Raw genomic sequence first — 12,056 nt, 5'->3', positions numbered from 1 at the left:
CTTAACTGTTTCAAGAGAGATAATCCAGCACTAGTTGAGTATCACTAAAGGTCATCATACAATACAGAAAATGACAGATCCTCACTTAGAAAACATAAATAACTTTTCACATGACTCAGTTTAGTGTTTAATTCAAAGTTAATGGTCATTTCAATCATAGATGGGCCAGAAAATTTGTTTATAAAAATATATTCATACTAACCTGAATTTTTTTTAACACAATTGGTGTTTCTTGTTCCCAAATATGATTTACCCCTCCATCAGTAATATATGCTTTACATGCTGTCACCATTTGATTTGTAACCTAAAATGAAAGATAGCTAAAGATTACTATATATATAAATATATATTTGTATGTATATGTTTGAGTATGTATGTATGTATATATCCCCAAAGAGTGACAGGTGGTTTTCAAAGGAATATCCATAACTTAAGGTTGACACTAAAAATAATCGTTATTCCACAAAATGTCCTTTTTAGCAATGAAACACCAAACTAAATGAAGTATAGATCTTATGTAAGACTGTCCAACCTTACTTTTTCAAATTTTTATTGAAACAATAGACAATATATTTTGATTTGTTATTTAAGTGAGATTTCTTTGGTGGCTTGGTTTCCTTTATTAAAGCATTTGGTAAATCCATAGGCAGTTGCATAAAATCACTCTGCGAGCTGCATTTTGGATAGCCCTGATCTAACCCAATAAAACATGTCTGAGTCTTTGGAATTTTCCAAATAATAAAATTCTAACCTAGATCATAAATTTTATCACTGTAAATTTTAGATATATTTTGTCTTATTTTTCCAATGAATTTTAAAGTTTAAATGTCATACAAAAATTCCAGTTAATGAGATCTAATAATAGGTATCTTCCAATGTGAGAAAGGCTTTCTCCAAAAGACTAAAGCAACGACACATGAAAAACTCTCATTTAACAATCATTATCAATTTGAAGAAGGCTATGCTTTAGAAATAAAAATAAGAGATGATCTACAATTGGTTATGAGCCACTTTGGAGAACACTGTAGACTAGCAAGAAGCTGGAAGTTAAAGGTCATGTAATAAATCACATCAGTGGAATTCATCATATTATAAAAAAATTTCACTATAAGTACAGAGATGAAAGCAATAACATAATTTATTTTAGAAGTGCACTGCCTGATTATGTACTCTTATCATCATATAAGCAGAGAACTAAATTAAAATAGCCAACAGGTAATACAAAATTAAGCTCTTACTATATTTGGAATTATTTATAAGAAAGTAAAAACTAGGCAATTCTTCTCCTTGAAAAGTTTATAATCTACAAATCTTTGAAGGACCAACAGTGAGGTTGGACAAGTCACCCCTATTTCTTTTCATCTCAGCTTTTACATATATAAAGTAAGAGGAAGGGCTTTGATCTCAGGGACCATTGATTGGATATGATCTGACCTTTGAAAACAACTTATCCTTTTTGGACTGAGTCCTGGGACCCTTCTTAACTGTGTCAAAAGAGTAATAATCCAGCTCTGTTGGAGTATCATTAGGTCATCATCAAAGGTCATCATTACAATACAGAAAATTACAGACATTCACTTAGTGAAAAACCATGTGTTCTCTGTGAACATGTAAAAGACTGGAAAGGACAAGGTAATAGTCTAGATTCTGGATAATATGATTTCAAACAATAGAATCCACATTAAAGATAAAAGGAACCCCACTGATACCCATATGAAGATAAACACTTGCTAATCTGTACCAGTAAGAAGGTGAATATTTCAAGATGCTTGCCATCACCCAGACCTTTGCATAAGTCTTGACTTCTAGTAGGCTCTCTATCAAAGAGGCAATTTCCATGCTAGAATTCAGACAAGTCCTATTATTCAATTTTTTTCTGCCTCTATACAATGATCACTACCATCTAATTTAGATTTTCATTGCTTCTTGTCTGGACTATTTCTTAACTAATCTCCATGTCTCATCTCTTCTTTCTCTAATCCATCCTCCACACAGCTTCAAAAATAATATATATATGTGCTACAGTCCTATTTGTCTCTTTGTAATCCAACTTCAGATCTTATATTTATCTGAAATTTTTCTCTCCAGTTATCACTGATCTCTTAGTTGCTAAATCTTTTTCTCTCTCCTTCTTGACCTCTCTGAAGCCCTTGACACTGTTGATAACTCTTTTCCTGAAAGGACCCCTTCCTGAGCTCCAGATGTTTGTAACACTGCTCCTTCTTGGTTCTCCTATTTGATTACTCATTACTACATCCTTTTGCAGGATCTTCATTCAAGCTGTGTCTGCTAATAGTGAGAAGTGACTATTTATATATTGAGACATAATAATTTGATAATTGTACTCCAATCAAAATCACTGAAGGATGCTATGGCTCAGGAACAAAAAATAATCTTTTAATTATCCATTGAACTGAGTTTTAAATTCAGTGTGCAGCTACAATGTAGGTCCTAAATGAGAAGAAAACAATCATAATGGAATATATATATATATATACATATATATATATATATCTTCTATTTCACTGACATGTTAAGAGTTATGATTTTGAGGAAACTGCCACTACAAAGAAAAAAACTTCATTAAGTTATATTTGTATGATATTATTCTTCATGAACTTACCTTTATAAAGAGTGAGGTCATTCTTTCTGAAGTATTATAATACCTTGAAACACTATGAATCATTCTGATAGCATTTATCAGATTTTGTATTCCATGAGCCATAGAAACCTAAAATTTAAATTTTGAAGTAAATTACGTATTTCTTGCATTTTATCATGAATAGCCACTACATATATAATAAATTTTTACATTATGTAAATAAATTCTTAAATTTATGGCAGAGTTTGTCAAAAAAAGCTTCTTTAATTCACCTAGCTGAATAAAAGGATAAATAGGTTCATGGAATTACTATAGCTGTAATATTTAATTTTGTGTATCAACTTCAATTATAGTCATATTAATATTCAGAAGACCATAATATATGTGTTCTTAACTAAAAAGAGCTAATTTTGCTTATGTGTATGTGTCTGTATATATACAATGCTTAGTGATTAGAATGGAACTCGGAAGTTACCTAGTACAACCTTCACATTTTATAAATGAGGAAACTGAGAAATAATTTGTCCAAAGTCACACAAATTGTATGTGAGTAAGATAGGACTTAAAATGAGACTTTTAGTGTACTTTCCACCACCCTGCTCTATGTCTTCTGGTTCTCAGATTTATCAATCTATATTGATATTACTATGTCTTTTCATTATTTATATAATTAAAGATATATATATATATATATATATATATATATATATAATGCATTTTACTATCGTGTTCTTCAAGAAAGCAAACACATATTTCATGGGTCACATGTGGCCCACTACATTCCAGAGTATGACCTAAAAAGGATTAAAATATCTTTGGAACAAAATATTATAGTAAATGAAAATCCAACAAATAGGCAACATTACATTTTAAAACTAAGTCAACATGCAAGTCTGCTCTAAGTAGTAGCTACTATTTCTACTTCAGATTTGACACCACTGTTCTTCAACATTTAGGCTAAGAAAATTAAGAACAATTCCTAACTCCTACCAACTTAAATTCTTTTTTTTGTTTATAGCTTAAATTGTTTTTTTTTAAAAATCAGTCTTAAAATATCTAAAACAGCATAGCATTTAAACTTCAAAATAAAATTGAATCAGAGAATTTTAAAGCTAGAAAAAGCCTTCAGAGATCATCTAGCACCTCTCATTAATGTCTCAAATGAAAAACATGGGGCTCAAGGGTCTTAAATAACTCACATTCACATAGAACACTTTCCTTAATGCCACTTTGCTTGTTTCATAAAAAGACCCCTGAAGGATTATACCATGTTTTAATGACTCTTTAATATAAGAGTTCTAAAAGCAGCATGATTTGGTAGCTATACAGCGTCATCCTTTACTGGGATCTTTAAACAGAGGCTAGATTCAATTTATTGGAGATGTTCTTATTCTTGTTCAAGAGTGAGGTTGTCTTGATGGCTTATGTATTACCTTCTAGATTTTGGATTCTGGGGGTGTCCCAACCTTTCAGAGACAGGAAGCAAAATTCCATTGCTGCTATTACTAGTAAAAGAGGACCACAACCAACCAAAGGATGCCTGAGTTTCACCATTGTTTACTATAGTAAAGGGTATGCTGTGCAAGGCATCCTTCTCACTTGCCTTTACCAGAATCTTTCCATCCCAGAGAGTGATTTATAGAAAGCAGGACTAATTTATAGGCTGCTGTGGAGTCTCTTGGTCTTAAATGGTTTCAAATCCTCCCATTATCAGCGAGTGCTACAGCACATCATCAAGACCAAGCAAGCATTAGACTAGCCTGTGCTATGTGATAACAGAATGTGAGAATCAGGTACACCCTAGCCTGTCTCTCAATAGGTTAATAGGCTAATCATATGTATAGTCAATCCTCTCAAACTTTCCATCTTTGAATTTTGAAGTATTCATCAAAATAATACAATTGGCAATAACTTTAACACTAGGATAATGTCATCTAGCCATTCAAAGGGCATTACTACTCTGCTATTAGTACACTCCCTAGAGTTTGATCTCATTAATCACTGTCAGAACCACAATACTTTCCAAGGCATGGGGTCCTCTCTTGGGGCTAACCCTTTCCAGGGTGGCTCTGACCTTCACAAAGAAAGAGACCTCTCCCCCAGGGCTGCCTCTGGCTTCTCCAGGAGCAGACTCATTACTCCACTGGATGCCTCACATCTCCATCACTGAACCTCCCTTCCAATCAGCTGAAGACAATGGAAGACATTACCTGTCCATTCGGAATGGCACTTGCATATATCTTAGGGCTGACTGATACAGAATTCTATTATACCTCCTTTTAGGATAGAGATTCTAGGAATTTCTACAACTTACTATGTGTAAGACCCTAGGGATACTAATACATGGTCTCTACTCACAAGGATATAATCAAATTGTGGAGAAAGCAATATTCATGAATACTTAAGTGTTTGCTGAATCCCCAACTTGAATACATTGTGTTAAAAAAAAATATGAGTCGTTTGAAACTTGAAGCATGTGGTTAAGTTCTCAGTCTAGCATCCAAAAGCTAGATAAGTCATAATGTGCTAGCATATACAATTTCCTACTTAGCTAATTTGATAATTATGTTTCTATATCTAAATATCAAATCTCTCTGCCAAAATAAAATAAGAATTCTTCAGTTCCATGCTCCTAGTTCCTGCAACCAGCAGCTGTTATTTAAGGAATAGAGAGAGACAACAATTAAGAGAAATGGGTCTGAGACAAATATTGAGGAAGTAAGGAGTTATGGGGAGTTGAGAATTCCTGACTATGAATTCCCAAGGACCCTTATCTGACCTTTATTCAATCATTCCCTCTTGTTTCCTCTCTAGCTTTCAGAAATATGCCTGTTTGCTTCCCTGTCTACTGCTACCACCTACTGTTTCTGACCTATCACTTACCTCTCTTCTTCTCTGGTTCACTTCAGAATTGAGAAGTCTCACAAACTCTGAAGTGAAAAGCAAGATAGGACAGTTCTCTGAGTAGAAGTGTTGCCATGAAAATAGATGGAGACTAAATAGTAAAAATTTTGTGCCATTTTATGCTGACCTGTGTATCCTGAGAAACCCCTGGGAAAAACTTGCTACCATCCCTGAGAAAATCCTTTTTGCTACCACACCTTGGAAGTATCTTGGGTACTCTGTGTCTTGCCAACTAGGATAAGACACCCTGGCCTGCCACCAGGAGTTTCCAACAAGGACAAGGAAGTAAAAGCTAGAGCCCAATGAGACAGCAAACTGTTACCTAAAAGGAACCTTTGTTCCTCTTCAACATTCCAACATAATCCTTTTAAGCCTTTAATCCTGTGCCAACCCCATCCCCTATCCACATACATCATACCCTATTTCCCTATATAAGCCACAGTCTTTTTTCCCCTAATAGCTGCTTATCTCCTAAGGACTAAGCCTACATGAACTGACTTGCATCTATGTAATAAAACTTATATGGCTCTTATATGTCCAAGTCCTAAGTCTTTTTCATGAATTCTTTCACCACTCAAAACCTAAACTGCATTAATAGGAGAGTAGAGGTGAGAGGGTTAGGGAAACCACTACAAATCACTAACATTTATATAGCATTTTAAAGGTCTGCAAAGTTGTTTGTGTGTGTGTGTGTGTGTGTGTGTGTGTGTGTGTGTGTGTGTTATCAAGATAACATCTGATTCTCCCAACAATTCTATGAAGTGGATAGAGAGCTATCATTACATCCATTTTACAGAAGAAGAAATGGGAAGACCTTTTAGTATTACAATGAAGTGGTAATATAAAATGGTAGAGAGATTGGAAGGAATTTAAAAGGTCTTCCCATTTTTACTCTTTTCCACAATACACAATTTACAAATGTTTATTAAAGGTTGAATGGTCACTATTCTTCTGTGTGAAAACTTCCTATACTCAGAAAGAGAAAAAGACTCTAGCAAAGATGGCTATTAAAGGATCTTACATGCTCTCCTATGTGCCTTCCAGATCTAGGTTTATCTCCTTCCTTTAATCTGGAATTGTTTTCATTCCCCAAATTATACCTTTATTGATATTCTTGACGTCTCCTTCTCTATGATTTTCCTTCTTCCAATATTCTGTCTGTTCTAGCATCTTGTTTGTATCTCCTGTGCGTGTTAGGGTCTATTTTTTATAACTTTTGTTCAATTTAATTCGACAATGTATTTATTAAGTTATTATATTGTGCAAGCTATTGTATTGGGTGCTGCTGGGAATACAAAAATAAAAATAAGAAATGTTTGAATTTAAATATTTGTTTTTTCTTACTCCACTGTAAACTTGGTTGAGGCAGCAAATGCAGTATTTTGGAGAGTGGTCGATTTATAAACAAAGAACATGGATTCCAATCTCAACTCTGCTTCGTAGTTGCTATGTGACCTTGGTCAAGTCATTTCATCTATAATCCACAGCTTTTTTCATTTTCAAAATGGTTGGGAGAAGAAAAGATTATACTGGATCATTTCTATGATTCAAATCCTATCTACCCCTAGCTGGTTCTGGGAGCTTCAGCAAATCATTTAAATTCTCTGAGCCACAATTTGTTCATGCATAAAATGAAAGAGCTGGACTCACTGTCTTCTGAAGTCACCTTCATCTCCAGATATATATTCCATGAGGTCTCCTTATACTCTATAATCGGATGTGCATTCTGATTATGAAATCAATATTATGCAAAAAAATTGATTTACAAAACACATATGCTGAGGATATTTAAAAATTAAAATAAGAATAACCTTGAAGGGAGATGTCATAAAATCATTACCATTGACATTTGAAAACTCTGAAAAAAATTGATGGAGAAGTGAAAAGAACACTCTATTGAGAGACTGAAAAACCCTAGTTCTGGTTCTACATCTACTATTTACTAGTTTTGTGATCTTGGACAAGTCAATGAATTTCTCTGACCCTTAATCTCTGCTTCTATAAAATGAAGGTAATAAAAACCTGCCTTGCCTAATTTATAAGTTTGATGTGAAAGTCAAATAAAAACACTTTATATAAAAGTACTTTAAAAGACTGTTAACACAACAATGAAGGCAAGGTATTTAAAAGATACAGAATTACTGTAAAAATACATTTTCACAAAGAAATAAAGTATTATTACATCCTAACATTTTCAAATTATGAAAAAGTGTAAACAAGTACTTATTATAAGACTTAAGCTGCATGTTGCATTTAAAAAGTATACTTACTAGGTCATAGTTGTAGAGGGGTCGGCATACTTTTTCTAGTGTGTACAAATATCTAACATTATCTTTTGATTCATTTGCTGTATCTGTAATTCTTGCATCTAAATCACGCCAGATCTAAAGAAAGAAATTTATTTTGAGAAAGAATATCTAGTAACATCAAAATGGAGCAATAACATTAAATGAGGTATTTCTTTATAGTTTACAAATTATTTCTTTTACAATAATCTTATGATACAGATACTGAAAATATTCCCATTTTATAGGAAAAAAAACTGAGGATCTGAGGGATCAGATGACTTTAACATAGCTATTACATATATGTGGGGGGATTCAAACCCAGGGTTTCTGAATGCAGATACAGTAGATACTCTACTAAGTCTCAAGGTCTTTCAATTAACAAAAGAATTTCAATTTATTCAAAATCTTACCATTTTCCCTTTTGGCCACATTTCTATACATAAACCAACACAAGTAGTTCTTTGTTTCTGAAAGTGAAAACAAGATACAGAGAAGAGATCTTGTGCTATTTAATCTCCCCAATATCTAACACAATGATCTGAATTTGATTGGTTGGCATTCTTCATTATCAAAGAGGACCAAAATCATCTATGCTAGAGAGTTAAGTTACCCTGTTTCTGATTATTCTTGATCAGGTAAGAGGAACTCAGAATGCTCTACCACAGGTGGCGCACAAAGAGGTCAGATCAACATTTCAGGTGGATTTTCTAAATGTGTGCACCTCATATTTCTATTGAGCTCAACATAATAGACATTTCACAAATGTTTCTTTCCTAAAGCAGGAATAATTAATGCTATACAACTTTCTTTGTAATTGAACAAAGGCAATTAATGGTTATAGATAACATTTTCTTTTAATTTAATTTATAGGAAATCTGAACTAAGGCACTTTGCTAGGTGTTGGCAATACAAGCCCCAAAATAAAACCATTCCTGACCTCCAGCTTGTATTTTTATGAGGGAAAACAACATATTTTAATCTATAAAATATATAAAACAAATAAAAGGTAATTAAGGGGTAAAGTGGCACAAGGATTTGGGGAATCAGGAAAATCTCATGCACAAGTGGGCTCTTGAGCTTAACTCCTCTGCCTGAGGCCAAAATGGTGGTGAGAAGCTAGGAAGCTCCTGGAACTTTTCCTGAAACCACTTTAAATGAAGCCTCTAAACAGACCCTAAAATTTCAGAAACTATAAAAAACAAAGAGTAAAACAACTTTTCAGCTCAAGATCCCTCAAAGGAAGTTGAGAAAAGGTTTATCGCACTTGTATAAAAGGGGAGTTCAGTTCAGTGTAGGTGGGAGAGCTGAGAAGCAAGGGGGAGACTCTTAGCCACAGCCCAACTAAGGTCCCTGGCTCAGCAGGCCAGCAGTGAGGGTCCCAAACCCAGCTTAGAAGGAAAAGTTTGAACCCAGAAACATGGCTCAGCAGGGGATACAGGGAGCAAACCATGAGCACCTGAGACACCACTGTGGAAAACCAGGGACCAAATCGCTGGCCCCCAGCACAAAAATTGGAGACAATGCCTCCTATATCCCAAGAGCGGAGTTCAACTTTTAAAATGAGCAAAAAAAAGTGTGCTATTCATTTAAAGTTATTATGCTAATTGTAAAAGTTAATATGCTAATACTAGCTAATATGCTATTAGTAAAGTTAAAAAAAAAATGCCAAGTCAGAAGAGGAAAGCAGTGATAAAATGTCTACAAGTGATACTAGGATAATACATCATGATCAAGTAGCATTTGTTCCAGGAATGCAGGGTTGGTTGAATATTAGGGAAACTGTTCATCTAATTAATTATCAGAACTCATATGATTATATCAATAGATGCTGAAAAAGCTTTTGACAAACTACAGCAGCTATTCCTACTAAAAACACTAGAGAGTGTAGGAATAAATGGATTGTTCCTTAGAATAATAAGCAGTATCTATCTGAAACCATCAACAAGCATTATATGAAATGGGGAGAGGCTAGAGGCATTCCCAGTAAAATTAGGGGTGAAACAAGTATGTCCATTATCACCACTACTGTTCAATATCATATTAGAAATGTTAGCCTCAGCAATAAGAGAAGAAAAAGAAATTGAAGGAATTAGAATAGGGAAGGAGGAGACAAAACTCTTACTCTTTGCAGATGGCATGATGGTATACCTAAAGAATCCCAAAAAGTCATCTAAAAAACTACTAGAAATAATTAGCAACTTTAGCAAAGTTGCAGGATATAAAATAAACCCTCATAAATCCTCAACATTTCTATATATGACTAGCAAGATATAGCAGAAAGAGGTAGAAAGAGAAATCCCATTCAAAGTAACCTCAGACAAAATAAAATACCTGGGAGTCTACCTGCCAAGGCAGACTCAAAAACTTTTTGAAAACAATTACAAAACTCTACTCATGCAAATAAAATCAGATTTAAATACCTGGGCAAACATCAAGTGTTCGTGGATAGGTCAAGCTTATATAATAAAAATGACAATTCTACCAAAACTAAACTACTTGTTTAGCACCCTACTAATCAAAATTCCAAAAAATTATTTTAATGAGTTAGAAAAAGTTGTAAGTAAATTTATATGAAGAAATAAAGCATCAAGAATTTCCAGGGATTCAATGAAAAAAGGTGCAAAAAAGGAGGCTTAGCCTTACCAGATCTAAAATTATATTATAAAGCATCGGTCCTCAAAACTGTCTGGTATTGGCTAAGAAACAGAGTCATGGATCAGTGGAATAGACTAGGTGCAATAGCAGGAAATGATTATAATAATAATCTGCTATTTGAGAAACCCAAAGAGTCCAGCTATTGGGACAAAAACTGTCTTCAATAAAAACTGTTGGGATAATTGGAAGTCAGTATAGAAGAAACTTAGATTTAAACCAATATCTCACACCCTAAATCAAGATAAGATCCAAATGGATACAGGATTTAGACATTAAAAAACCATATTATAAGCAAACTAGTAGTTTATCTGTCAGATCTATGGAAAGGAAAACAGTTTATGACCAAGGAAGAGATAGTGAACATCATTCAAAACAATCTAGATAATTTTGACTACATTAAATTAAAAAGCTTTTGCACAAACAAAACCACTGTAACCAAGATCAAAAGAAATGTAGTAAAAACTTGGAAACAATTTTTGCACCTAGTATTTCTGACAAAGGACTAGTTTCTAAAATATATAGAGAACTGAGTCAAATTTTCAAAAAAACAAGCCATTCCCTAAGAAGAATGGGGCAAATGGGGCTGGGTGGCCTGCCTGGGGCCACATAGCTGGGCCATTTTGGGGTGTCTGAGGCCAGATTTGGACTCGGGTGCTCCTGGCTCAAGGGCCAGTGCTCTGTCTGCCACCTGGCCACCCCTATTATTGTTATTATTATTGTATTTTATTTTATGTCTTTTTTTTGTTTTTTGCAGGGAAATGGCATTGGGGTGGCTTGCATGGGGTCACACAGCTGGGTGATTGTTGGGTGTATGGGCTGGGATTTGCACTTGGGTACTCCCAGCTCCAGGACCAGTGCTCCATCCATTGCACCACCTGGCCATACCTACAATTATTACTATTATTTTTATAATTTTAATTTTTTTCTCTCCCCTTTATTTTATCGCTCATGCGGGTCTATATTATTTTGGGGGGAGGGGACATTATGTTTACTCTTAAACAAGAAAATTTTATTAATGTATAAAAACATTATTTGCACAAAATAAGAATAAATAAAATTAATTTTAATAAATTTAAAAATTTAAAAAAAAGAAAAATAACAAAACTACTGAACTAATAACAAAAACTAAGAGTTGGCTTCCTGAAAAAAAAAATAGATAAACCTTCGTTTATTTTGATATAAAAAAAACAAGAAGAAAGTCAAGTTATCAAAAATTAAAAACTGAATTGACTACCAATGAAGAGTAAATTAAATAATTCAGAGTGATTTAGTCCAATGAATAAATGCCAATAAATCCAACAATATAAGTGAAATGGCTAAATATTTACAAAAGATTAAAAGAAGAGGAAATAAAATGCATAAATATTCCCATTTCAGAAAACTGAAGAAACCATCAATAAACTCCCCAAGAAAAAATTTCCAGAGCCAGATGGATTTACAAGTGAATACTATATACATTTAAGGAACAATTAATTCTGATTCTATATTTAAAAAATATGAAGGAGTCTGCCAAATTCCTTTTATGATACTAATATTGTGCTGATATCTAAACTAGGGAGAGCCAAAACAAACAAATTTCAAATCAATCTCACTAATGAATATTGATG

The 12,056-nt window shown here is 33.7% G+C and overlaps 1 protein-coding gene across 1 annotated transcript in view; it reads right to left on the bottom strand.

The window, feature by feature from the left end:
- The window catches only part of LOC141523566 (dynein axonemal heavy chain 8), a 412,522-nt gene that overhangs the window by 358,707 nt on the left and 41,759 nt on the right, over positions 1 to 12,056 (bottom strand). The window contains exons 9-11 of the mRNA XM_074236848.1: positions 7,777 to 7,890; positions 2,624 to 2,731; positions 203 to 304 (exon numbers count right to left, since the gene is read on the bottom strand). Of these exons, the coding sequence (XP_074092949.1) occupies positions 203 to 304; positions 2,624 to 2,731; positions 7,777 to 7,890 (324 nt within the window). The remainder of the gene's footprint in view (positions 1 to 202; positions 305 to 2,623; positions 2,732 to 7,776; positions 7,891 to 12,056) is intronic.

The sequence above is a fragment of the Macrotis lagotis genome, chromosome 5, assembly GCF_037893015.1.
Source record: "Macrotis lagotis isolate mMagLag1 chromosome 5, bilby.v1.9.chrom.fasta, whole genome shotgun sequence".
In the NCBI taxonomy this organism is placed as follows: Eukaryota; Metazoa; Chordata; class Mammalia; order Peramelemorphia; family Peramelidae; genus Macrotis; species Macrotis lagotis.
The sequence above is the reverse complement of the archived record's forward strand: the minus strand, read 5'-3'. Positions and strand labels throughout refer to the sequence as shown.